The following is a 27,612-nucleotide window of genomic DNA, read 5'->3' as shown; positions in this document are numbered from 1 at the left end:
GTCTTACAGCCATGGAGGGCATCAGGTGCCTTTTTCCCCCCACCCCAAGGTCTTCCCCTGGCTCCAGGCTGTGTAAGCCTGCTTCTGAAGCCCTAGCTTCCTGGTCACTAATCTTTTAGGACCATATGGTCTAGATCCAGGCAAATCCCTTATTGCACTGAGAAATGCAAGTCCTGATCGTGGCTCTATGTCCTATTTTCTGTATCCCAGATTCAGACCTTGCCTTCACGTACCAGACTCTAAAGACCACGGATCCAGGCCAGGTTTAGCAGTGCCGGTACTCCATAGCCTAAAATTCCTTCTCTTGACATTGGAGCTTTTGGGGAAAATGGAAAATCCTCCTCTTTCTTCCTTGCTTCTGGTTTCTAGGGACCACTGCACTCTTGCCCCCGCTTACAAAACCGTCCCTGTCCCTCCCCCCACCCCACCCAGCACCCACTCGTCACCGGGGCATCCTGAGATGGGCAGAGCACGTCATCCTGAGGGGTAGTAGGGTACGTCGCTGTGGTAGTTGTAGTCGGGACACACTTTCTGCACCAGCCTGTAGTCTATGCTGTAGAAGGTGATGTAGATGCAGATGACTTTGAAGGGCTTCGAGCAGACCCAGGAGACGTGGCTTTGGGTGTGCTCATGGTAGCAAGTCTTAGATGGGTCGTAAGTGCAGAGCGTGGTCTTCTTGGCACGATCCACTTTCTCGTACTCCACACGGCAGTTGAAGATTTTGGATTCTTTGGCCTCGATGAAGATCTGTTGCTCCAGGTCAAACTCCACTGCCTTGGTGGGGGGGACGAGGCTGACGGAGATGTTCCCTTGCCCAGTAGAGTTGTGTCGGAAGAAGACGTTGACTGTGCCGTTGCCGTGGTCAACCACCTTTCCGGTGATCAAGAGGTTCAACTTCACCGTCTTGATATTAGAATAGAAATCTCCCCAGCCAAAAATTTTTTAAGCTTGCCTGAGGCTGGCCCCAAATCCCTTTGTCCTCTGGGGTGTGGAGCGTGGTCCCGCTCGGACAGGTTGTCCAGGATATCCCACAACTCTCGTGAGCTGCTCACCAGCTCCAGGAGGGTCATGTTCCGCAGTAAGGTTGGAGTTACGAGGGACTTTGGAGCGAGCAGCCCTCTCGTCTTCTGCACTTGAGCTCTCTCCTGGATCTTGGGTTCACGTTGCTCTGCACCTTTCCCTGGATCTTCTTGGCCACAGATCGCCTGAACGTAGCGATGGTGGAGAGTGAGAGATGGGTGATGGGTGCCTGCCCTCCTTGCCCAGTCTCACTCTCCAGAGTCACCCCACTTCCCCAGCCACGACCCAGCCATCCCCTCTCCCATCCTTGCTTTCCTTATTTCCCTTTCCTCTTGCTTTTCCTCTGTACTTCTCTCTGTAGTCCATATTTCCCTTCTGGTAGCAGTTTTTCCCTGCTCTTATTTTCCTCTCACGGTTGCTCAGGGAATGGGTGACAGGAGCTGGGACAGGTGCGTTTTGCTCCCCAATGGGGCAGCCTGGCAGTGGCACCTCTCAGGGCAGAGCACTTGCACCCGGGGAGAGGATGCTATGGGGGAGAACGCCCACCCACAACCAGGGTGCCTGCTTCGTGTCCGTCGCACCGGTCTCGCTGCTGACAGCCCAGCCCGTGGACCCCTCTTCTGACCTCCAAACCATGCCCTGGTCTGGCAGAGAGACGGAGCTGGGAGCAGCACGGTACCCAAAATAAGCACAGAGGGGGGCTGGCAGGGGCTGCCGGGCACTGGATACCCAGCGGGCTGGGAGGGTGCCCGGGTACAAGGGGGATGCTGCAGCCCCATGGCCCCCAGTGCTGGGCTGCTGAGCAAACACCCGCCACGATCCTGCAGATCTTTAGGTGAGATCTGCAGATTTTTAGGGTGATCAGGAGGTTCCTGTACCACCAGCCCTGCCTGCTGCAAAATAACAGAAGTTTTGGGACGCTTGTTTTTTTAGGGGATGGGGGGGAGGATAAATTGATTTGGGAAATATTCCCAGCTGTCACCTTCCCCTGTCCCTTCAGCAGCATGCCCCCCCCAGCCCCCCCTTCCCCATCCCCAGCGCTCACCAGCAGAGAGATGCTCCCCTGGATGAGGAAGACGATGCAGCTCCGAGGAAGATGCATTTTCCAGCCGGTGCCGCCCGCCTTCGCCGGTATCTCTAATTTACAGAGGGTTTGGGTGGCTTTTTATTTATTTTTTTTTTCCCTTTCCCTCCCTTCTTTTTAAGCGAGGGACGTCAGAGAGGGGAAAGGGAGGGGGGTGTCCCCCTTTATAAGCCGGTTCCTGAGGCCACCCCCCAGCCCATGGTGGCTCCGGCAGCTCCCGCCCCGCTGTGCCGGACCGGGCGGCGGCTTCACCTGCTGCCGCTGCCGCTCCTGCTCCCCCCGTGCCCGCTCCCCCCGTGCCCGCTCCCCTCTGCCCCCTCCCCTGCCCGTGCCCGCTCCCCCTGCCCGCTCTGCCCTCTCCCTCCGCCTGGTTGGAGACTCAGTGGAACTCCGCTCCATCCCCTCCTCGCTCCCTCCCTGCCAGGTGCTGGGAGCAGAGCGGCACCTCCGAGCTTAACCCTTTGCTGCCTGCAGCCCAAGCAAACCAACCCGCGGCGGGGGGGCTGTCCCCCCCGAGGGGCTGATGGGGGGCCCGGGGGGCTCAGCGAGCTCTGGCAGGGTGCCTGGGTGCAGCGAAGGGGGAGGGCTGGGGAGCTGTTGTGGTCCCCAGAGAGGAGCATCGCAGGCTGGTGGTGGAGAACTGGCATGAAAGGAGCGAATTGGGGTGGGGGAGATAGTTGGGGGGACCCACGGGGTCACCGGCTCTGCCCATAGGAATTGCTTTGTCTCGCACGGGGGGAACAGGGGGGATTGTGGCATTGCCCTCTGCCCGGGGGCTCGGCCGTGCCCCAGCTTGTTCCCTCCAGTCCAGCCATCAGGAAAAGGCAAAAAGCTGCTTCTCCCACCGTGTCCCCCCCAACCCAGGAGGCTGCAGGGCCCGGCTGCAGGTGTGGTGAACGCAGGAGAGCAGCTGTGACCTTTGGGAGGTGATGGGCAGGTGAGGGGCGACTCTTTGGGCCTGGATTTATCCAGGAGATTTAATTTTTGTTCCTCTAATACTGGCTGCTGCACTGACGCTTCCTCCCCCATCGCATTGGCAGTGTCGCTGTGCAGCCTTCTTCCCCCCCCCCACCCCTAAAATGGTTAAAAATCGAGAGAATTTTAATATTTCCAGGGTCTTTTGATTTTGGGGTCTGTGCGTGACCCCTTCTACCTGCTCAAAATGGATGTGGAGCGTTTCCCTCCTCATCCCCGGCATCTCCTTCGCAAGAGGCACAGGCTGGGTAGGAAGTTTATTCTGGATTTAGTTGTGATTTTGTGTTCATGGACACGCACATGCAAGCCTGGGCAATAACGTTCTCCCCGTCCCTCTGCGAGGCAGGGGCGGGAGGTGGCGGATCGTGGCCGTGCCGGGGCACTGCTCCTCTTGAACTTGGGAAATCAGAAAGGGAACAAGGAAACGCAGAGATCCTGTTCCCCCAAGCCAGCCGGTTTGATTTCGGTATTATTCCAGCAGCAAAGGGATGGCAGCAGCGTTGCGCTTGAAAAGGGAACAGAAGCCACCGGGTTGCTGCTGCAGACAGACAGATTTGCTCGTCGTGGGTTTTGTGCCACTGAAGGCAGCAGTTGTCCTTTTCCCATCTTTCAGCAGGAGAAGTTGCAGCACTGAAAAGTAACTTGCCAGGGACAGAACTGGAATTAAACCCGGTATTTTCTCAACTCGCAGGCAACGATTCCTCTCCTTTACATCCCTCTGCCTTCCTCTCCGTATCCTTTTCATTTTCCCCCTTTTCCTGAGCTGCTTTGGAAAGCTGGATCTTGCAGCAACGCTAAAGATGGAACGAACTACGGGGGAAAGAGCATGTTGTGAGATGCAGGATGCTCTCGCCGAATGCCCTGCTGGCACTCCCATCTGCACACCAAACTGGTCCAGCTTTTCACTGCCGTTGCTGTGCTGGGATCCAGACAGGGAGGCTTCTCTCGCAGTTTTGGGGAGGGGATGAAGGTGGGTGACAAATCCATGCGGTGGCTGCTGCCCGCTGCCTGCGTCTAAGGTGCCTGCCCACAGCACTGCCTGGTGCCTCCTGGGTTTGGTGGGAATCTGGATCAGGTTGGAAATACCAGCTCGGACAGATGCCACGGGAGTTACCTGGGGACTGAATCACTTTTTACTCACTACTGAGCAACTCGCTCGGTGTTGATGGCACTTGGTCCCCTGGAGTGGTGGCGTTTTGGGGCACAGGAAGACAAGACACCCCCTTAACGCCAGCGGAGTGTGAGAAGCCCAGTGAGTCCAGTTCCCCCGGCCGACCCGCTCCAAAGGGAGCAAAGGAGGGATGAATCCCTCAAAAAAAGCTTCCTGGTAGCTAGGGCTGTTAAGCTCCAGCATATTCATCCAAGATCGGTGCTGGAAGGACCCTGGGGCCTCCTAAAACCAGAAGGAACACGGCGTTGGAGGATATATGGCGGCACTAATGCTGTCCTGGCCCCAGCGGTGTGCTGGATACCTTTAATAGGCTGCACGTCTCTAACTACTGTGATTTCGATAAAAGATCTTCATAAAACTTCCAAATTCCTGTGCCATCACCTGCTTTTCAATCACTCCAAGCACTGCATTGCCTGCACAGCCTTCCCGGGAGCCGTCTGTGCAGCATGGGCTTGGGTCCCTGGAACGCCCCCGCCTTGCTGGGTGCCATCCCACCTATTCCCACGCTGGTTCTGGGTGGTGAAATGCTTTTGGGGAGCAGCTCTGTGGCTCCGATTCGGCTCCTCTCGACTCAGCAAGACTGAGCTGAGGTCAGCATGGTTCAGGACAAGGAGGAAGAACGAGGGATAAAAATGATTTAATGTGACTTTCTGGGTTTTCTGGTGTTTGAAGGGAGCTGGGGACTGGAGTGGCATAAAGAAGGACTGATTTAGGAGCTGCTCTAGCTCGTCTTGTGCTGCAATGACTCTCTGGAGCTACTTAAATAGCCCATGTGTGGTGAGGATGGGGCTGGTGCTTCCGCCTTCCCAGGGCGGCGGTGGGCACGTGTCCCCCAGTCCAGCCCAAGGACATGTCCCAGTTTGTGTGGCCCATCTGAGGGGCCCAATAAAAGTGGGCTCCTGCACCTCCCATGCAGCAATGGGGCCTTGACAGTGCAAATAAAACCATCCAGGAGAGTCCTGGGCCAGTGTTTAGGGACAGGTTTCCTTTTAAACACTGGCAAATATGTTCCCAGAGCTGTAAAATTAGGTGGGATTGGGGTGGGAGGAGGTAACAGAGAGGCTGGGTGATGCTTTCAGTACATCTAGAGAAAACTCTTGTCCTGCTGCTTTTTCCCCAGGAGGGTCCCAGGCCAGGATGGTGATGGGTTGGAAGGGGAGTCCTGGCCTCCCGCTGGGCGGCTGTTGAGGATGGGGCAAGTCGGTGCCGAGGTTTCTGCTCTGGCTTTGCTCGGCTGCTCCGAAGCCGCAGCTCCAGCTGGTGGGTGCCAGAGCAGGTTTTGCAAGTTTGTTCTGCCAGGCTTTGCCCATCATGGAAGATTCAATTGCTCCTTCCTCGTGGTCCTGCGTGGGCTTTTCCCAGTGGGCGAAACGCGCTCCTGGGGTGCGATTGCAGGGGGTGACGGGGCTTTTCCATCTTCCTTTCTTTGTGCAGCACCCGGCCCGGAGCGGCTGCTCCAGCCGGGGCTCCGGCAGCTGCTGCAGAAACATCCTCTTAGATTGGGCATATTTCCAAAATCAAACGTTACCCACGTGTCTCTGGTGCTTTGGGAACCCTCTTTTTTTTCCCAGGTCCAGGGGATCCAGCTCTCTGGGAGGGATGTTCTTGGGACCACAGCGAGCTGGGACTGATCCAGCGGGGGAAGGAGGACGCAGCCCCTCACACCTCGCCCGATGCTCATCCCGCTTGGGGGGAGCGACCCGGGCTGCAGGGGAGCAGCTGAGATTTATGGGTTTTTTTAGGGATGATTTATCTGGAAGATGAACTGAAGGAACCTTGGGGGTGCTGCCAGGCCCTGGCTCCCCTGCGTTGCTCAGCCCGGCTCCGCGCTTCCTTTCCTGGGTTTCTATTGCCCTCTAGTGGGACCCTGCGCTGGGAAGGTGGGCTCAGGCTGGGGGTGCTGAGCTGGGGGGCTCAGCTCTGCACAGACATCACAGGGTGCTGAGCACCGGGAGGGGGTGAAATGGGGAGGGGAGAGCCTCTGGCAAACCCCTCCCGTTTACCGAGGCAGCTTCCTATTAGCGGTTCTTACATTATTTTTACAAGGCGTTATCGACCTCAGCACAAGGAGACCAGAAAGACAAAAAAAAAAAACCAAAAAGGCCTGAAAGGAGGAATATATTTTTAAGCAGAAAGGTTGCGGTGACCTGAGGTGCAGGTGTGGGATGATGGGGGAGAGGCTGACTGGTCGCAAGGCAGAGGGTGTTGGAGGCAGGGTGCTGCTGGGCATCTCCCTCTGGCAACATGCCTCAAGCATCCCTGTACACAGAGATAGCTCAGGGGACGGGTACCACGGGGTCCCGGTGGCTTTTGCAGGATGCCAGGCAGCTGTCTCGAAGGTTCACCACCCAAAGGGAAAGGGCCCAGTTGCCTCGTGCCATGGAAGAAGGAGAGATGTGGCACGACAGAGCTGCCCGGCGGGTCCGATGCCTCCACAGACCCCCAGTGCTGCTCTTGCAGAGCTGGAGCAGCCGCATGTAAAGCAGCGCTGTCAAGGATGTGAGTGCCAGAGCCCGAAAAAAAAAAAACAGCCCTGGGAGTGAAGATGCTCTGGGAGAGACAGCAAAGATCGGGAGGTCAGGGAGATTGGCTTATGCAGAGATTTAAAAGAAGCGAGGGAGCACAGTGAGGGTGGGAACCCAAGCCTTCAAACGCCTGACAGCTGTAAGGGGAGGAAGATAATTAATTCAGGTGTTGATTAAGAGGGATATAGAGCCTAAGATGCTGTGTAGCCCCCCGTGCAGCCCTTTCTCCTTCCAGGTACTGTGGCAAAGAGGCTGCCATCCTTATTTTCATTTTGCAGCCCAACACCCCAAGGTTATTTGGCCACAGCAGTGAGGTTTCAGCTCAGCTCCACCGAGCCACGGCTCAGTGCTCTGCCTCCTCTCCAGGAGCTGCTGGATGTGCTCAGCCTTCCTCGGCTGGGCTGATGCAGAGGGATGCACTCCCAGCGCGCGGGGAGCAGGTGGGTGCCGTTAGCACCCAGAAATACAGGAAACGTGGTTAAATTAACCCTTTGCTCTTACAGAGCCTTTCGTTAGTGGGTATCAAAAGATTTCTCCAGGCTGGTAAATAGAGTTATTCCAGATTAATTTGGGTTTAGAGGCCCAGGAGCACAGCTGGGAGGAGGAGGCAGCTTCCTGGGTGCCAGTCAGCTGCATCCTGCTGCATCCTCTGCTGCTTAAGCAAGACAAAGAGATTCCCCCTCCAAAGTATTGCTGTCTGTGTGCATGCATCTGCTGGTGTCCGTGTGCATAATGCAGCTCCATTATTTTTTTTTTTAATAAATGTGTATGAAAGGGATGTTCATGCTCTGGGCTCCAGCGCTGTCCTGGAGAAAGTTCTCCTAAAACCTTCGTCTGAATTCAGCTGCCAGACAGGAGGTTTGGAGCCGACGGCCCCGTCTCTGGCTGCGCTCAGCCCTTCTCCGGATCCAGCCCAGCCCTCCCAGCCAGGTACGATCCGTCTTGCTGGGGCTCATATACTGGGTATCCACAAGGAGCGCTTTGCTTTTGCCTTTGGAATGCATCAGGCTACTTTGTTGGATGCTAAAATATAAAATAATGTCGCTGCTGGGAAAATTATCTCTAAATCCCACTTCTTGCGCCGCCCCAGCCGTGCACGCGGGTCTTTCGCCTCCCTTTTCCAGTAATGAAGAATAATCATTTCCAAAAGGTGACACCTCATCACGGCGGGGTCGCCAGGTGCTGAGACCTCTTGGCTGAGGCTGTGGGAGTCTGTTTGGACTTTTAAGTGGGAAAACAAAAGAAAAGGTTCCTCCTCGGTTCCTTTTTCTCTCACGGACACCTGCAGGCAGTGGGATTTTCCTAAAGAGCTGGGGGAGATGGTTTGACAAAGAATTGCCTGAAAATGGAGTAAAACCTGGGGGTTTAGGTGAAGCTGGAGCCAAATATGTCACGACGCGGATGCGATGGGGGATGCGCAGCACCGTCTGGGGGGGTGACGTGGTGCGGGGTACACCCCGGGGGGGAGCGGGAGGATGGGCTGGGGAAGGACTGGGGGTAAATCCTGCCTTTCGGAGGGGCCAGGCAGGAGGCAGAGGAGGCTGCGAAGCCAGCGAGCCCTTCTGCCGTGCGACTGCAGAGGGTGGCAGGGAGCTGCTCTGCCGGCGCCCGCTGTCTGGGTGCACCCGCTGCTGCGGGGGGTGCGGGGGCAGCGCCCCCCAAAACCCGCTGGCCTGGGAGCAGGAGAAGGGCAGATGCTGCCCAGAACCACCAGCCACATCACGGTGTTATTTATGGCTCATGAAAATCGAATGACATAGGAAACTTTTAAAACAGCATTCTGCAAACAGAAATTACGTTTATCCTGGGAAATTTTGGGACCCGGTAAGGGCTCGTGTGTCCTGTTTTGTTGTTATACCAGGGGTTTTGATCATTTTTCATCCCCATCTCCTTGGGGTTTCTTTGTGTTGGTTCATTTGGTTTTCTCAGGCCAAATGGGAGAGAAAATAAATTACTTGCTTCTGCTCTGGGGGGTTTGAGAACAGGGTCCCCGATGGACTGGGGGTGTTGTGGCTGGCTGCCCCAAGGGTGCTCAGCTCCGGGCTGAGGGTCCCAGTGCATCCCTCCACCCCTCCAGGGAAGGATGGCTCCGATTTCCCTTTCCACCCTCCGAGGCTGAATATAATTTCATAAAAATAACCAAAGAGGCAACCAGAGCCTCTCTGGGAAAAGAGATAATCCCGAGGAAAACAAACGAGTGATTGGGCAGAGATGAGGTCTGGAGCCGTGAGCAGCCCTTCCCCGCGTTTTGGGTGTAGAGCACAGGGTTTTCCTCAAAGCAAGGCTTTAATTTTACCTGCAAACCCTCCCACAGCAGAGCAGAGCATGTGCAGGCGGCCGATACAACCCCAAACCACAAACCTCGGGGCCAAAAAAAAAAAAAAAAAGTCATTTATCCTGCCTGTTGAGGCGACACAGGGCGTTCTGCCGGGTGAACCGCTGCTGGGGTGACGCTTCACATCTCCCGCAGCATCTTCCTTCGGAGCGGGACGGAGATCACCAGCTCGTTTCTGCTGGGCTCAGCAAACGGCACGGCGCCGGCCGCGCAGGGCAGATCTGAAATGATAAATTGGAGATGAAAAGGGTTCACATCCCAGTAACATTTTACTGGGTCATGTCCCGTATTTACATCACGGCCACATCATTGTGAAAAGGGAACATAAACACGATACGATCTGTTGGCACACAAACCGCGCGGCTCGCAGCCGTCGGGGTTTTTTGCCCGGCTCTCCCTGAATTAAATTAAAACAATCAGTAAAAATGCTGCGATGCCTCTGGCTGGGACGGAGATGTTTGCGTGCCTTTGAAAGGACAGGGGAAAAAAAAAGAAAAAAAAGATCCCTGCGTGCAAAATGCCCTCCGTGCTGTTTTAGCCTGGATGGAGAAGAGATGGAAATCTTTACAGTTTGCTGCTCGAGCTGCAAGGAGAGGAAAAACCTCTTAGCAGCAAATCTCCGCGGCTCAAAGCTCTGCTTTGGCCCCAAAAGAGCAGCTGTCTGCGGCTCGGCTGCCTCCGGAGGGGCGGGTGGGCTGCTCCCCCCCAGCCTGCCCGTCGGCTCGTGGTGAAGTCGGAGATGCTGGAGTCAAGGGATTTATTCCCAGGATCTCACCTCACGTTTTAAATGTGCTGTAAACACCTGACGTTGGCAGAGAGAGGGTTGGAAAGGTGGGGAGTGCGGCTGGAAGAGCAGAGGAAGGAGATGCCCTCGCCAGGCCTCCGGAATTAACACGGCTTTGCTGGAAAAAGCTGAATTTCCCAGGCACGTTTCGGAGGAAGGTGGTTGAACTTCTCAGATGCCTCCTCCTGAGCCCGTGCAGGCAGGGATTCTCATTTTTCTCGCCTCCAAAAACTCAGTTTCCCCCTCCAGCTCCCCTCTGGATAAGAGCTGCTGGAGATGAACCGGTCCCCCTCAGCCCTGTCGCCCTCTGCCCGTGCCCGCGCCGGGCACTCGTGCTCCTGCTTCCCTGCGTGACTGCGGAGGGGAGATAAGCCCTGTCTGGGGGTCACGTAATAATACTGGTGATGAAGATTTCTCAATGCCAGAGTGGGCTGGACAAGTGCTAGGGTTTTTTTTTCCCATGGAAAATTTTGCCTTATTGTCATTAAAAAAAAAAGATAAGGAAGCGGGAAGGGAGTTTTGGGATGAGAAGTGGTGAAAAGTCAGGGGAAGGGAATTTTATATTTTTCCTCTGAAAAATTCAGGTAAGGGGGGGAAAAACTGCTTTTTTTTTTTTATCTTTTTTTTTTTTTTCCCCTGGAAACATTGAAGCTGCTCTTTCTGAGCAGTCCAGGAGGCAACCTGCTCTCCGGCGCCGGCCCCGTTTTCCATGCTACCACATTCCCATTTCTCCCAGAGCTTCCCACCTGCAGGCTGGGCCAGAAACCCCTGGGACTTTTCCAGCTTCATCTCAAAACCCTTCTTCCCCTCCTTGCTGAGCCCTACCGTGCTCTTGGGGAGATGCACCCTCTGGGCCGGGGCAGGACTGGAATGCCCTGGCACCGCAGGGCTCCCGACCTGCCCACGGGCTCCGGGGCTGCAGCTTCGTGTCAAAGCAGGAAAAAAAATGAAGGCAAGGGGCTCTTTTGCTGATGTTTTACATCTACCCGAGCGCTCTGAGCACGGCTGGGTTTCTTGGGAGAGGTAATTTCTTCCAGGAGACTGGCAGAGGCAGCTCCTCTAAAGGGCTCCCATGCCCTAAACCTGATCTGATTATTTTTTTTCAGCTGCGTTGGCTGATCTAAGGAAATACCCACCTCTGAATCCCACCTTGCCCAGCACTGCCGTGGGGGGGGCACCGCACCCGGGGCTATATGCTCTGCCAGCATCAGTGGGGTGCACGGCGCTGCACGTAGCGGGACCACCCACCCCACCCCCTCCCGGGGCTCCCCGCTGCCGTTGAGCATCGATCGCGCGCTGCCCGGGCGCTCGGCGAGCCTTCAAACGCCTTCTCTAACCCCATGACATGGAAATGCGTTTTTGTGATGTGCAGTAGAGGCTGACGGTCCTGGAGGGCGGCTGGACGCTCTCGCAGGCTTGGCTAACCACTCCCCCACCCCCCAAAATTTCCTGGTAATAGTTAAAAATGTACTTTTTTTAGGAGGGGAGGGTGGCAAAGGGCCAGCGGGCCAGGCGGAGGGCAAGTGTTCAGCGGTGTGCTTCCAGTGCTTGCACTCCATCAGCAGCCTGGGCTGGCTCCAAGGCGGGGGCGGCCGGTGCTGGCCGAGCGCAGCCCCCCCGTCCCGGTGGGCTCCGGAGCGAAGCTGCTTTCCGTCCCGGGGATCGGGTTGCCCATAGAAGAGATGCCTGGGCCAGGTGTCTTGGGCTTGTCTTGGGGTGGAGGTGGGAAGGATTTGGGATGGAGGTGGGAAGGATTTGGGGGGGGGCATTTGGCGTATGGGCTGGGGGGATGTGCAGGAGGAGGGGGGTAAGAGGGGCAGGAACTGGGAGCTTTGGAAAAAGGAGGTGACCACACGTTGCATGGCACGTGTGTTTTTAAGCATCAGCCCCCAAACTGCCCTCCCCTCTGCATTTGGGGGCTCTTGTGGGGTGACATGAGTCCGAGACCCCTCGTTTTCCTGGGGGGCTTTGCCTTCTCGGCCCCTTCTTTTCATGGTGGCACTGATCTTCGTGCCCCAGCCATCTCAGTGGTGATGGAAAGGCTGAGCTGTTCCAGCTGAGCCCTCAGCTGTGACCCGGCGTCGGGGGGTTCCTGGGGGGCTCAGCCCAGAGCATGAAGCACTTTTGGTTTGAATGGAGGGTCCTGCGGGCTCGTCCATGTGCTGAGAGCAGCCAGATGGGGCTGGATGTGCCTCTTCAACCCGGACCCACGCGCTGAGACACAGCCCAGGGTTGCGCTTGGCTTCTTCCCCGAAATCAGGCATCATCCGGGACCCCAAGCGAAAATACTGCAGCGACTGGATGTGCCCCACTGCCCACCCGCTCTGCTCGCCCCGTGACCCTCCAGCTGCTTCATCCCTGCCAAAAAGCAACAAATCCAGCCAAAAAGCTGCAAATCTCCCCCTCGACACCTGCACTTCCAGCCCAGCCTTGTCCCCGAGGACAGGACGGGTCTGCACCGGCGGCAGGTCCCGGCTCCCGAGGGGTGCACGGAGCTGGACAGGGCTGTGATTGACGAGCGATTTCCCTGCCCTGCGGGTCTGCAGCTTTGCTTGTTCAAGGGCTTTGGGGGAATTTCTGCCTTTCTTTAGGCTCTGCTTTTCAGTTCGCTGCGTTTCAAACTTCCTGCTCTGCTTGAGAAGGCTGGAAGGTCGGCGGGGGGAAAAGCGGCTTTTAACGAGCAGAGAGGCTGCAGGGCTGTTCTTGGCATCACTTTTTGGGGGTGATAGGGCTCATTTTACCCCGAAACCAGCTCGTTTGCTCTCTTCAAGCCCCTTTCCCACAGCCAAACCCGGCTCTTGCTGTCACAGGAGGAGGCAGAGCGCGGCGCGTTGGGCGAGCTTGTGTTGACAAGCTCAGACTCCCCCGGGAACAACCCAGATGGGTTTGCTCTTGGAAAACCGTGCTTCGGATAACGATGCGGCTTTCCTAATTACTCCGATGGCCGGATCCCAGACAGCGTAGAGCAGCTCGTGGATAGGGGCCAGTTTGAGGCAGCTGAGGCTCCGTCGATGCTCCGATTCACGGGATGGAGCGGCGAGCGGCGTTTCTCCGATTGCCTCGAGCTCCAGTGGCAGCAAAGGGAGCGATTGATGGGAGGAAGGAGGATTTATTAGATGAGAAAGTCTCCCAGTGAATGCAAGATTGTTTTTTCCCTCCCAACGAACTGAAGCCAAAGACGAGCCACGATGGGTGCTGGGGGATGTTTGCTCAAGGGTGACGTCCCAGACTAGCAAGAACCTTGGGAGAAGCACCCAAAATAGGAGCATATAAAGGTTGTAGGGACTATTGGTGCCTCAGTGGGCTGGTTTATGGTCCTTCTCCAGGTTGGGGGGACCACATCCCCGTCCTTCCTCCTGCCCATGGAGGATTCTCGCGTGTCCTCCATCCGTAGGCGAGCGGCCGGGCGCAGCTCCTCACCGGTGACCACCTCCTGCCGAAAGCTGCGGTCAGAGACCGTGCCTCTCCGGCCGGTGGAGCCGTGCACCCCGGGGAGAGGCAGCCCTGGGTTTCCTTCCTCTGCCAGCGCCTGTTTATGCATTTTATCCAATTACTGCCTAATGCAAAATGCATAAGGAGCCCTTGGAGCGGGGACAGAAGCCCACAGCTCGGCTTTGCCGTCCTCATTGGCGGAGCCGACCCTCTAGGACAATTTCCAGCCTCAGTTGAATGACTTCATGAGAAGATTTCTCAGTCTTTTTTTTTTTTTTTTTTTCTTTGTTCCAGCCAGTTGCTGGTGAATTTTTCTCTGATTTAGGAACAAACCCCATGTCTGGAGGCTGAATTTGCTCCCCCTTCAGCATCCCACCTCTGCCTCTCACACAGGCTTTTGCTGCCACGTTAAAAGCTTTCGTGCTGGGGAACTGGGGCTGCTTGCAAGAGGTCTCGAGGGGGCCCACCCCAGACACCGAAAGTCACGGAGGGGCTGTTTGAAGGTGTAAACCACTGCTGGGATGGCAGCTTCCCGGGTAACCTGGCAGGGTCCGCGCCGCCGGCTGCCACTTGACCTGAGACAGGAAAGAACCAGCTCATCCAGCCGAGCCCTGATGTGGCTTTTGAGGTTTTAGCAAGTTAAAGCAACAAATTGTCCGGTTAAGTGAAACCTCCGCTGCAGCCCGGTTCCCAGGGCAGCCTCAGATCCCCGGCCAAAATCTGAGAGAGCAGCCCGAGAAAAATCAATCTTCATTATAGGAAATCAAGCAAAGTCCAAAGCTTTCTTTCCCTTCTTCCCTTGGCAAATCCCATTGGTTTTTTTTTTTGGCTCAGATGTTCCCACTCTTGTTTCTAAAGCGGACGATGAGATAGGGATGGGGATGCATTTCTGTGCCCCTACAGCCAGGTTTTACCCCAAAGGAGATGCTGGACTAAGACCTAAAATCTCTATTATTTTAATCCAGGTGCACCCTGCGAGATGAGTAACTCCAGACCTTTTGCAAGCCCGGCAAAGAATTTTTCCAACGTACCTGGATATGCTTTCTCCATCTCTGCACCTTGTGTGCTCCTTATTTTGTTATTTACAGAAAACATCCACCTGAGTGTTGGCCAGTCCTTGGGTGGGAAACTGGGGCTTGGTGATTTCTTTGCTCTACACGGTTGGGGTGAAGCACCAGCTCTGCCAAAAGAAGGAGCAATGCCTCCACCAGCTCTTTTTGGGAGAGAGCAGCAGGTTTCATGGGTGATGGGGTACCCGTGGGTGCCTCCTCGCACCCAATGGCAGCAGGAGGGCAGGGTGAAAACTGTGATTGTGTGAGAAAATTAGGGAAATCCTGGCCAAAATAAAAAAAAAAAAAAGCCTTCCAGGAAGGCAGGAGCTTCCTCCACCCCAGTCCTGTTGAACGGGCTGGAATAAGCCAGGAATGGTTTTTCCAGGTAAGAAGCAGACCCACGGGATGAGCGAGTGTCGTAATGCTGACTAAGGTAATTATTACAGCTGTGATTAACCCAGGTAATTAATCTCAGGGACTGAACGTGGTAGAGGTCAAGGTTTTCAAAGCTGGTTGGGAGATGCAGTGAAACAATTATTTTGGAGATGTTAATTCTCCCCATCCTCACCCTGCACCCGCTTCTGCTCATCCTTGATGGTTTTGGGAAGCTTTTTTTTGTCTTTTCTGCTTTTTGAGAGCTGAGGCTGAAGGGCTTTGTCCTGCTGACAGCAGCACTACGGACCAGCCCTCCCTCTCCCTCTCCCTTTCCATGCCCGATGGGGCCAGGGTGGACCCGTGAGCCGGGGTCCGGGGCCAGCTGTGCGCAGCCAACGGGACGACCCGGCTGCAAATCCCTGGATGCAAAATCTCTTCGCTGGGTGGGAAAAGGGAGGGAAGTGAGCCAGGGCGGTGGATTAATTGGGTAAGATCACAGAGCGAATTTATGGCAGCTGGAAATCAGATGTGTCCTCCCCAGCGCTCCGTTAACCCCAAAGCATCCCTCTCCCTCCCTGGGCACCTTTCGGAAAGCTTCGCCCTATACCTGACACCAAGTGAGGGCTGAGCTCCCAAACACCTTTTATCCCGGTTCTTTTGGATGGCAAAAAAATACTGGAAGTCAAAAAAAAAAAAGCGATGTGCAAGTTTTGGGAGGAGCCTTAGTGGCTTTTAGTTGTGATAACGTGAAGATGCGCCCCGTTGTCGGGCCGTGGGGACCCGGGGTGCCGGCGCACGACGCCGTCGGGATGGTTTTATTTGTATCCCGGGGAATTGCTGGCAAAAGGAGCTTCTGGTTTGTGAACGGAGCATCAGCAAAGTGATTTACAGCGAGGCTCAGGCCAGCCCGCTCCAGGAGTGCTTTTACGTGACGGCCTAATGGGTATTAATTTGTCTGGAATTTACTGTAATGCTATTAATCCTGATAGGCTTGTTGGGTATTTAATGCAAATATTTTAAGTGCTTCTGTGGGATTTTTTTGTTTCCCTGGAACGGCGTGTTTAGCTGCACAGCCCACATGCGAGTAGCAGCTCCTGTTTCGATGGAAATTTCGATGAATTTCCTCCCGATTGCAACGGATATAACTCAGCCATTGCTCTTCCCCATCCCCTCGGGCAGCGCTCCCGGGGTTTGTCCGGCATCCCTATCCTCTCTGCCCCAAGGTTTCAAATTCCTCTTCTCTTTCCAGCTCTGGACATCTTTCATCTCCTCTTCTTTGCCAGAGTCACCGAGTTGCCGGTGTCCTTCGTCACCTGCCTGTCCCGCTCCCCTGGGTCAGCCCTTTATTTTCTCCCTCGCGCTGGTTCCCGGCTCTCCGTCGCTGGCCGGCGATCTGGGCTGCAACCATGTGTTTCTATTTAGGTGGCCTGACGGATCGAGGTTTCCAACTTTCTTGGTGGGAAACACGGCTCCAAAAGCCTGGAAACGTGTGAAGGTTGAGGTTGCAATCTGATTCCGGCTGTTTTCCCTGTTCCCCCCTCCTCTCCGTCCCTGCAGGGAGAGCACAGCTGATGCCAAAGCGGGGAATGAGGGGCGGGAAAAAAAAAAAATCCAAACCTCCCAGGGAAACTGGAAATACATGTAGGATTTTATCCAAAGATCCATTAAATAAATCACAGGCTGGGACTGTGGGAGTGGCAGGTTCCTTTGGAGGGATCAGCTCCCGAGTCTGCGGCTGGAGTGGGCTGGGGGGGGGTCAGGGCTGTGAAAAGGCTCCGCTATTAATGCCGGGGGGCACACGTGTTTCCCGTGCGAGGGCAGCGGGCCCCCGGCTTAAACCCCCTCCCAGGGGGGGTTTTAAGGCTGGTGTGGGTGAGCAGGGCTGCCCTGGGGCTTCCCCAGCTCGGAGACGTGCGGCAGGGGGCACGGCACAGCACCCCCGGGGCACACAGCTCCTTCCCCGCCATCCCTGGGGGCTCACGGGGTCCCCACGGGTGGGCTGACACCCCGGCCCCCCTGGCCGGGTGAGCGGGCTGGGGGTGGTGGGAGACAAAGAGCCCTTTGAAGTGTTCGGAGACGGGAGCGGAGGGCTGGCCGTGCCCCCGCGGCGAGGGGCGAGGGCTGGGGCGAGCTGTCTGCCTCAATCCGTGGCTTTATCCTTTATTTTCTGCCTTTGCTCAGTCTGGAGCTCCTCAGCGGGAAGCGAAGCCGGATGCCCGGCGTTTTGGCTGGCCGAGGGCTCAGGATCGTGGCCGCCGCTGGCAGATCCCCCGGAGCCCCACGTGTCCCCGTGCGTGGCGTGGGGCTGGGTGGGCATCTCGGCTCGGCCATGGGGGTCTCGCGTGGCTCTTCCCCCTGCGTGTGTCTGGCTGGGGCCGGGGTTTCCAGCCTCCCTTGGCCGGAGGAAGGAGAGCGGGTCGCCTCTCGTGACCTTCTTGCCGAGCCAAATATCAGGACTTGGCTCCCGCTGTGGCTGAGCATATGCAACCGCTTCCTTCCCAGCCGAAAAAGCCTTGCTGGGAATGAGGGGGAGAGAGGGGTGCTGTCCGCTCTTCCCTCCCTCGGAGCGTTTGGGAATAGGTGGGTCTGGAAATACCCCCCAGTGTGAGTGCCCCCATGGGCACAGCTGGGTGGTGCCGACCACGCAGGGATGGATCCCTCCCCACGCTTCTGCCGTTGCAGCTTCACGGACCCCCCGCAAGGGATGGGGGGGTGGGAGAAAGGTTTGCAAAATGGGATCGCTGGTGTTTGCAGGGTCTGACACAGTGCCACCCTGGGATAACAGGCGTGAGGTTCCTCTTCACATCATTTCGCAAGAGAAGTGTCCAGGGGCAGCCCTGCCTTTTTGCGGAATGGTTCCTGATGGGAGCTGAGCGTTTGCCAGGAAAAGGGTGGAGGAAGAGCACATTCATCCCCGGGCCCTGCTAACAGAGCCCGGCTCGATCCCAGCATCCTGACAGCAACCGCTCCGGTCTCACGGCCCATTCGGAGAGCGATGGGAGAGAGCAAAGGTGGAGCTGGCACCGAGGTGCTCCGTGGGATGGTGGGCATGTGGGGAGGAAACTCAGCGAGAGGGGAGAGGTAGGAGGGATTTTGGTGCCAGAGCGGAGGAAGGAGCGGGGTCCTGCTCTGGTCCCGCCGAAGTGGCACGTTTTGTGGGAGTGCTCCGGCGAGCTGGGCTGGCGTTTGGCTACCGTGGCCGGGTGGCTGCGGCTGCTCCTGGCCAGATGTTCTATAACTTCAGGCCATTCAGTTCCCAGCATCTGCTCCTGCCATCAGCCCGGCCCCCGAGCCTCGCTCTCTGCAGGCGGCAGATTCCCCTCCTGCTTTCACCGAGGGGGCCAAGAATAATCTCTGTCTCCTCCAAAGCCCCCCCTGAGCCTCCTGACTCGGGATGGGAACCCCAACGCCTTCGGGAGGTCAGGACTGGGAGGGAGAAGCAAATAGGAGGGCTGGGGAAGACCCGCAGGAGTCAGGGCTGCTGCAAAGGTGCACCAAGGAGGTAGGGAATGATCCAGGGTATTTAGAAGATTCCCATCCCTACGTGTTCAGCATCTCAGTCGCTCAGACAGCCGTCCCCAGCCAGGCACCCAGGGCACGGTGAGGTTAGACACCAAAGTCGGCGTCAAAAGCAGAATTCTGCAGCTCCAGGGTAGAAGAAATGGTCTTAGAAAAATAAACAGTGTGAGTCACATGAGTTACTGGCTTTTTCTGGAGGAACTGAGTGTTTACACGAGTGCTTGGAGGCTTGGCTGTGCTTGGGGCTCGTGGAAAAGGTCCTGGAGGAGATGCTGAGGCTGAGCTCCAGTTGATTAAGATGAGGCTGTGGTTTGGGAGCCCTGGCTCTGCCCTCGACTACTGGGCTGCCACGTTTCCCTTCGACACATGTGGTGCTGGCTGGGGACAAGATGAGCTGATGACTTTGCCCTGTTAATTGGGTGTCTCCGGGTGCTCACTGCTTCCAGAGACCCTGCCAGAGCTGCTGGTGGTTGGATCCAGCGTGAAGCCGTGCCCAGAGACTGGTCGGGCATCCCAGGGGATGCCCGGAGGTCCCGGCACTAGGTGGTCCTTGCTTAAAGCTGGAGCTGTCGGTGGGATGACCTCAGCCCCCAGCCCGCAGCATCGGTGGCCAGAAGCGCTGCCAGCACCTCCTCTGTTCCTTAATTAGCAGCATTACCCACACATTTGGGCATCCCTTGTTCAGGAGAAGGGTGTCGTTTGTTCCTCCTGTTTATCCTTCCTTTTGAAGTCATAATCCCCCCGCTCTGACATCACAGCCATCCCCGCCGCAGCTAATCGCGATGCCACGCGGGCAGGTGGGCGCACTGGAGGAGCCCACCGGCCCTCGCTCGGGTGGCAGAGCCCCGTCCAGCTGTCCCGATGACGGAGGGAGTCGCAAACATGATACGGGGACAGAATCGATTCGGCTCAACGCCTCCTCGGTGCGGGGCCAGCGGCTCCTCTCCCTCTCCATGGCAAGCCTGGTCCTGGGGAATTAAACCAAGGGGAAAACAGCCCCTGTGAGCTGCCCTCTCCCCGCAGGTCACCCTTGGTCTCAGGGAGCCTGAGCAGAGCTTGATTTGCTCTGCAAAGACAACCGAAAGGTGCTAAGTGCTTGTAATCTGCGTGTGAACAGGCCCCTGCTGATGTGCGATCGTTGCCTTGTTGAACAATTTCTAAAGTGCTTTAAGAGCCGTTTCTGCTCCATGCAAGCTTTTGGGATCCAGGAGCCAAAACCCTGTAACATCATTACGTTTTTCCAGGATATGATGCGAAAATTCCCACCCTGACAAAGGGCATGGCTGTCTTTTATTTCTGTTATTAACTTACCACTTATTTAACTATTCTCAGTCTTCTTTTATCCCTTTTATCCCCAACTAGAATAAAGCTCCCACATTCCAGGTGCTGGAGCAGACGGCGGGGTCTGCGGAGGGGTTGGGTCCCTGGAGCCCAGCCACCACCTTCCCCGCACTGGGACCCTCATCGATCACTGCAAAACACAAAATAACGGAGGAAACCAAAGCCCCGAGGGCAGAGAGGGGAGGAGGCTGTGCTGGGAGGATATAGATTTGTTTCTCGCATCTTCTAAGTATCTTCTGTTGGTCGGTGGTAGCAAACGATCCCACAGGGACTCTCGTTTTTCCAGGGGTTGCCATCGCTGCGTGGGATCCACGGTTGCTTCTGGTTGTTGCATCGCTCCGGAAGGCTGAAGCAAAAGGGCATGTCCCAAACATGTGTGCGAGTGTGGCCCGGTGGTGGCCCAGTGGCCTCGCATCCCTGGCAGCTGTGTGGGCAGCTTTCCGTTTGCCAGGTTCATCCCGGAGCTGTTTTGCTGTTGTTTTCCTGTTTATCGATGGAAGCAGAGGTCTGGGTTGCTTCCTTTCATCTTTCTCATTGCTCTGCTCCGCGCCGGGGGCAGGCAGGATTTATTGCTGATCCTGTCTTCTGGTTTTGCCTCCCAACATCTGTGTTAACTCTTCCCTTGGCCGTCAGGAACAGCTCCATCCCGGGCGATCGCTCCCGGCCCGAGCTCGGAGGCGAGCGGGTGACGGCACTGAGCGTTTTGCCATATTGCGACGGCGGGTGGGATGTCCGTGTCGCTGGACAGGAGAGACGTGCTCCTCCTCCTCCTCCTCCTCCAAGGACATACAGCACACACACGTTGTGCTTTACATATCAGACTTTCCCACGTTGTTGTCCCATCCGTCCTGTCCCGGTATTTACCCACCATCCCCAGGCTGGGACCTCTGCCAAGGAGAAAGGAGATATTCGTGTTAGCGAGCTACGAGAGCGCGGATGGATGGAGCAGATCAGCTCCGGTTTGCTTTCCAGAAGCCAATGGAGCTGCTGGGTCCGAACGCCGCGTCAGCACCGACTCCAGGAGCGCTTGGTTGGGCGGATTGTGTTTGACACGACGGTGTTTCCATGGGTTTGGGAAGGCAGTCTGCCTAATGGAGCCAAAGTTTCCAAATGGAAACCCCGAGCTGCTCCCCAGTGATGTTGTTTTATCAATTTTGAAGACTTCTCTTTGCTGGAAATATCGAGGCATCTTTAAGGATCCCCTGGAGTCCTCCCTGGGGCCATACACTCATTTTTACCCCGTTTCTCCTTCTGCTGCAGCAGAGGGAGGAAAGCTTTCTCTTTACCCTGCTCTTAGGTGACCAGTGTGATAATTGGGTCTAAATTGATTGGAACCACTTCCTGTGAGTCTCTAGGGAAGACATTTCCCAGCTCAATGGATGCCACTCGCAGTGGCTGGAAATCCGGCTGCCCTAAGCGGGGCTCGGAGGAGGCGTTTATTGAATCCACAATGCCTCCTGCTCGTCCCAATTAGCCCTGGCTTGAGCAAGGATCCCTGGTTTTCCCAGGTGCTGATGCTCTGGGCACGGATCCCCGTGGTCTGATGAGTAGGACTGAGCCAAGATTTGGGTACCCAATGGGTGCAGGTGCTGCTGTAGCCTCCCTGTCCCCATCGTTTGGTGACTGGTGGCGAAAAGGGGCTGGTTTTTGGGCAGGCATGAGGGGTAACATGCTGTCTGTGCCCCAGGAGCTTGTCCATCCTGCTTCCTGCCTCTCCAGTTGAAGGTAAAATCCAGCAAAACCTCCTTTATTCAAAGCATCTGTTGAGCCCAGACCCAGCTCTGAGTGCAATGAAGGTTTTTTGATACCTTTGTGACACTTCCACGCGTCCGAAATACCTCCCAGCCCTTCCCCTGCCATCCCCTCTCCTTTGGCTTTGTTTGCTGCTTTTTTTTTGCATGATCCCAAACGGGCAGGTCTGGGAGGTTTGCTCCCCCTGCCCATGGCAGCGGGTCAGAAGGGCTGCAAACCAGCTCTGAGGTTTCCCAGGGATGTTTCTTGCCACCTCTGAGGTCCCCATTTAAATCACTTAGAAACCAGAGATGCTTTTGGGTGCAAAAAGATCTCCCAGGGCTCCCAAGCGCATCCCCGCTGCTCCGTTCCTGTGCCCGGCTGCTGCCAAACACAAACCTTTTCCGAATTAACCAGGGCAGGGAAAGGATCTGGGGAAATATCCCTCCTGGAAGGCAAACCATTACATTTGCTGCCTTCATACCCTGCCCTGCTCGATCCAAAGCTGCTCCCTCCAGAGCTCAGACCCACGGCTGGAGATTTATTGGCTCTTGGACACAGCTCTCTGCTCTTATGTGTCTTGCAGGGGCTATTTTCCAATGATTTCTTGCCTTCACCTTCTCACCAGCTCTGCGGATGGTGTTTGCTAAGTGTATTTTAATGCATTCACCTTTCACCTCCCGGCTAGATGCGTATCGATCCGATACAGATCCTTGGGAAAGGCTGCGAAGGGGACGGGGAGCTGCAGCCCTGGGCTGGGGGAAGGTGACGGTGGCAGCTGGGGATGAGCCCGTGGCAGGGCTCAGCGTGGAGAAAATGACTGGTTCCTACACCCCATCCATGCTAGGAAATGGATCCCCAAGCCTGGAAATACAGATGCTGGCAGTGTTGCTATTGGGAGTGGTGCTGCAGGCAGAAATTTGGGAGGGGAGCTGGGTGCTTGGCTTTCACCGCAGCTCCACGGTGTCCAGCAGGGCATGGCAGGGGTGTTTATCCACAGAATAACTTGTTGCAGCCCAGAGCTGGTTCCTGATGCAATCACATCCTTCAGGACTGCATTCAGCTCTGGGGTTCCCAACATCAGAAGGACATGGAGCTGTTGGAGCGGGTCCAGAGGAGGCCACGAAGATGATCCGAGGGCTGGAACAGCTCTGCTATGGAGACAGGCTGGGAGAGTTGGGGCTGTTCAGCCTGGAGAAGAGAAGGCTCCAGGGAGACCTTCCAGCACCTTCTAGTGCCTAAAGGGGCTGCAGGAAAGCTGGAGAGGGGCTTTGGACAAGGGTGTGTAGTGACAGGACACGGGGCAATGGCTTTGAACTGAAAGAGGGGAGATTTCCATGAGATCTAAGGAAGAAATTCTTCCCTCTGAGGGTGCTGAGGCACTGGATCAGGTTGCCCAGAGAAGCTGTGGCTGCCCCATCCCTGGAAGTGTTCAAGGCCAGGCTGGATGAGGCTTTGGGCAACCTGGTGTAGTGGAGGGTGTCCCTGCCCATGGCAGGGGGCTGGAACTGGATCCCTTAAGGTCCCTTCCAACCCAAACCATCCCATGACTCCATGATGCTGTGTTAGTCCATCGCACGGACCCCTTTACTCACGGGGTGCTGCACCATCGCCTCATTCCCCAGGCAGAAATAATTGGGAAAATGCACCCACGGAGCTGCTTTCTCCAGGTTTTTCCTGGGCCCAGGGCCAGTGTGTCGCTGTGCCTCGCGGAGCTCCTGGAACAGTTTTCTTCATCTTTCGGCAGCTTTTCCAGGTGCCTTTTGGGCAGAAACGCTGACGGACGGTGACGGCGGCGCATCCAGCGAGGCAGCGGTGCACACGCTGAGCAAGAACCACGTGCAGCCATAAACCACAGCCCGGGAAAGGGGCCGTGCTGATCCCGGACCTGGGATCGGGAGCAACGGGAGGTCCGAGGTAAAAGCTGAGCCGTCCCAGCTGCTGCCGGCCGTGCCTTGCGAATGTCACGGCGCAAAGGCATTTCTGTAGGGTCATGGGAGTGATGCCGTATCTGGGCTTCCCACAGGGCAGGTGGAGGGGATTGGGAAAGGCTCTTTCCAGCAGATTTTTCACCTCCAGGTCCCCTCCAGCCCTCCCCCATGTCTGCCCAGCCCGCACAGCTGGGCTGCAGCCCCCCCCCACCCTTCCCACAGCCCGTCGGGGCCACGGGAAACCTCCTGGCTCCTTTCCGGAGCTGCCTCAAGCCCTTCCCGAGGCTCCCACAGCCACGGCACCCACCGAGCCCAGGGAAGGTGGGGAGGGAGCAGGCTGCGGATCCAAAAACCGGTTTGATGATCCATCTAAAGTCAACCGGATGCAGAAAGGCAGCAGCGCTGGGCGATGTCAGGAGAGCCAAGTGATGCTCCAGCGGAGACGGGACAGGCAGCTGCTGCCACGGGGGTCTTTGAGGCTGTTTCCTGAGGTGGGGAGGGGGTCACGGCAGCCATGCCCCATCCCTGCAGCCCGCCATGGAGTGGAGGGAGGGGGCTGGTGGGAGCACGACCTCCTCCAAAGCGCATCCATGCAGGAAAGCCTCCGTGAAACGAGCCTGAAGCTCCCACTGGATCATCTGCACCGAGCCCTGAGTGGGCAACACCCTCTGTCCCCAGCTCAGTTTCTCCCTCCCAGCCTTGATCCATATCTTCTGTCTCTGGGAGAGGCAGAAGAGGTGGGAAGCTGAACCCTGAGGCCGTCAGTGCAAAGGCAGGGCTGGACGATGGACTGGCTCAAAGGGCATCCAAAATGTTCTCCCTGCCATTTATTTTTTCAGTAAACAGGAAGCTGGGTTTCCATTTCACCCCAAATCTTTGCAGAATGTGGCTGTTTTCATAGCAGCTTTTATTTATTTGTTTCTTCCTTTCGTTGGGAACCAGAGAGTTTGCAGCTGACGGAAAGCAGGGGAAGTGTCAGCTGCTAAAAACTGGAATTATAAGTCTATGCAGTGACTTTCACTGACAAACCTAAAACCTCCTCCCAGGGGGAAGCAGAGGGGAGCAAGGATGGAAAATGGGATAGTGTTTCCTCCCGTTCCCACTTGTGCTGGTGCTGGACTTTGTTTGCGGGGAGGTGATGATTTACCCGGGGCGATCCCGGGGCCAGGGGCCCAAGGGCTGATTTATGGAGCCATAAAACTGAACAGTCTTGTCTTCATCATCGGTTGGGTGGTATTTTCCCCCAGAAAAAGCTCGCAGACATTATCTTCCTTCCGTTAGAAATCCCAACCGAGCAGAAAAGCCCTCCCAGCTACTCACAGCCTCATCCTTCCCACAAAATACCATCCTGAACCCAAATTCCCACCATCTGACACCTGACACAGACCCAGCCAGAGTGATGCTGCCAGAACCCACCACCCACCATGCAGACTCCCAGGGACCCCATGCCAGGGATCAGGTGCTCTGGCACCCTCCTTGCATGGTGGTGGTTAACAGATCCGCATCCCCCCTCCTGTCCCCACCCTGCTCACCTACACCCCCCCGGAACACCCCGCAGCCCCCATCCATCCATCCTGGAGGGAGCCAGGTGTAGCCAGAGTTTAATTTGTTTTAAATTAATGTGGGAGGTGTGGGGAAGGCTGGAAGATGAAGGGAATATTTTACAGGGGAGGGAAAAAAAGAAAACAGAAGACCTCAGTTTCTTGGGGAAGTTCTCACTGCATCTGGGGGCGGGGGAGAGGTCTGTGAGTTCACTTCAATTAGGGCCAATAAAGCTGTTTTCCTTTCCTCTCTGCCCTCATGGAGTGTGGAATTGAGGTGGTAACGGGTTCAACCTGCTGCTCGTTCAGGTGAGGCTTCTCCCATCCCAAGTATCCAAGGAGAGGTGGTAGTTGGTGGCAGTAGGAGCAGTGAGAGCAGGACCTGGAGATGCTGGCAGGTATGGTGCAAAGCCCTGGGGTGCTGGGTATCCGTGTCCTGGGGTGCTCCTGCTAGCAAAGAGGGGAGGAAAGTAAAAAAACCACCAAAAACCCATGCAAAATCCTCCGTGAGCTCTGCAAGTGCGGAGATGGCTTTGGGACAAGGTCTCACCATTGGATTTTCCTGAGATACAACCCTGCTGCTGGGGCTGGGGCCGTGTTTGGCCGTTTAAGCTGCTGAGACTCTTGGAGATGCCGTTTTGGGGACGGCTGGGACACTGAGGCCCATCCCCTCGGGGTCTTCACGCAGAAGCTTTGCCTGGAAAGTGAAGGGAGATGGGGGGAGAGGCGTGTTTTGAGGGTACCACGGAGATGTCAGGTGGGGGGGATGCTCCCTGGTGCTTCCCTGCTCCAGCGTAAAAACAGGACTTGGCAAAAGGCGGCTTTTGCTCAGCAGCAAATCCAGCCTGGCAGGGAAAGCGTGTGGGGTGGCACGGTGGCTGATCAGCGCCCAAAGCCCGGTGGGGACAGACAAACCGCCGGCTGATGCTTTGCAATTCGCATCCCACCTGCTCCGTGCCCCGGAGCAGCCCCAAATCTGGGGCTACATCATTCCCATCTGCTTCCCATCCTCACGACTGGGGTGGGGGGCCGATCCCACTGCAAACGGGGGATTCTGCCAGCAGCACGTGCCCCGCCAGCTCCTTCGAGGCACCGGCTGTTCGGGGATGGGGAGCCGCGGTGCCAGCCCGGGCTCCAGCTGCCCGCGGGTCCCGGAGGCAGCCGGCGTTACGCCCTTTCAAGATGCTTCATCTCACAGCTCCGGCAGCGCCGACACTTTCCCAGCTCCAGCATCGCCCCTTTTTCGCACGCGATGGCGAGACCCCGCGGGGACACGGTGCCATCGCGTCCCCGCGGATGTCGAGCAGCTGGAGATGGTCTAATTAACCGGCGTGCAACGAAAATCACAGGATTGCCTCTCGGCACTGAGTCGAGGAGGCGGTGCTGGGAGAAAGCCACTGTTTTCCCTAGGAAAGGCATGAGCAGGTCCGGATCGTGGTCCCTACCGCATCCCACGGCTCTTCCCAGCTGCGTCGCGCTGCCGTGGCCCCACGGGTGGCTGGAGGGGGTCAGGGGATGGGGGTTTGTGTCACTTGAGCTGTTCCTTAAGGAAAGAGAAGCGTGGGCATGGGGAAATTGGGGTGAAGCTTTGGCTCTGTCTGGGAAGAGTTTCCGTTGGAGGAAGGTTGTGTCGTGCGCGTTCGGCGCACACGTGTTATCCTCACTCCCGCTTTATGCTCCAGCCCTTCATAGTGAAGGAGCCAGAGGGGCTGGGGAGAGATTTCCCAATCCAGATAAAAGTTTTGAGGTCGTTTTTCAAGTCCCTGCTTTTGTGGCGGGGGAAAATGCAGCGGGAGAAACACAAAACCATGTGAAACTCGTTGAGGTTTCAGCTTTGTTATGAGCACGAAACTCGGACCAGATTTCTGCGGGGGCTGTCGCTGCGCTCGCCGCCCTCCCCGCAGCCTGGAAGCCAGAATTAGACCCAATTTATTTTTTTTTTTTTTTATTTATTCACTGCAAACTCCTTGAATGCCTTCTATTTTTGGTGCCTTTCGTTTAGCCAAAGAGCAAACCGAGTCACCTGATGGATGAAATATTTTCTTGATAAGACACTTCTTTCCCCTTGTTTTGCTCCTCAAGGCTCCCAGGACCGGTCCATCCCGGCCAGCTGCCGGTCCTCACGGAAATATCTGCTCTAACCAAACGTTACCCAGCTGTTTCTCACTAGGGCATTCTTCAGAGGTGGTTTATTTGTCATTCCCTGGCTTAATAATAATAATCCGTTAATGCATTTTTGTCATCCAATGAAGGAACAAAATGCTCCCATGTGGTGTTTTTTTTTTTTTTTACGGCAACGGTGCTTTTCCACGTGTGCAGATGGAGTTCAGGCTCTCCCCAGCCCAGCTAAATGCACTAAACAAGTCCCGCAGCACCGAGTAGTAAGTCTTATAGTAGGACAGGGTGGGTCAGAAGTGGATTAAACCCACCGACTAACGAGCGTATAAAAGAGATGTAAAAGGGAAGGGAAAAGTGAACGTTTCCGACATGCCGGTGGCCGTGGGGATCCCCCCTCCCTCCCCGCCCCCGGCTTGTGCTTCCTGGGAATCTTGTGAAAATATTTGGTTTTAATTCCGTGCTGGATCAGCCGCCGTCCCACGAAAGGGGGGGTTTGTGGTTCCCTCGGTGCATGCTTGACGTTTCGCTGCGGGCAGATGGCCTCGGCCAGATCCAGATGTGCTGCACCCAGCTGCTCCTCTTGCCTTCCTCCCTGGAAGGAGCTCCTTCTCGGAGCTTTTTTCTGCAGTATCTCCCAGGAACATCCCAAGCATCTCTTGGGAACAAAATCATCCTTTT

At 56.2% G+C, this 27,612-nt stretch overlaps 1 protein-coding gene across 1 annotated transcript; it reads right to left on the bottom strand.

The window, feature by feature from the left end:
• Window positions 1-474: 474 nt before the first annotated feature.
• On the bottom strand, window positions 475-2,122 carry NXPH3 (neurexophilin 3). The gene is given in 3 exon segments (XM_086626324.1): window positions 475-989; window positions 992-1,205; window positions 2,066-2,122. Coding segments are annotated over 3 exon segments (786 nt in total).
• Between the last annotated feature and the right edge of the window lie 25,490 nt (window positions 2,123-27,612).

The sequence above is a fragment of the Tauraco erythrolophus genome, chromosome 25, assembly GCF_009769465.1.
Source record: "Tauraco erythrolophus isolate bTauEry1 chromosome 25, bTauEry1.pri, whole genome shotgun sequence".
Classification (NCBI taxonomy): Eukaryota; Metazoa; Chordata; class Aves; order Musophagiformes; family Musophagidae; genus Tauraco; species Tauraco erythrolophus.
This window is presented reverse-complemented; position numbering and strand designations above follow the sequence as displayed.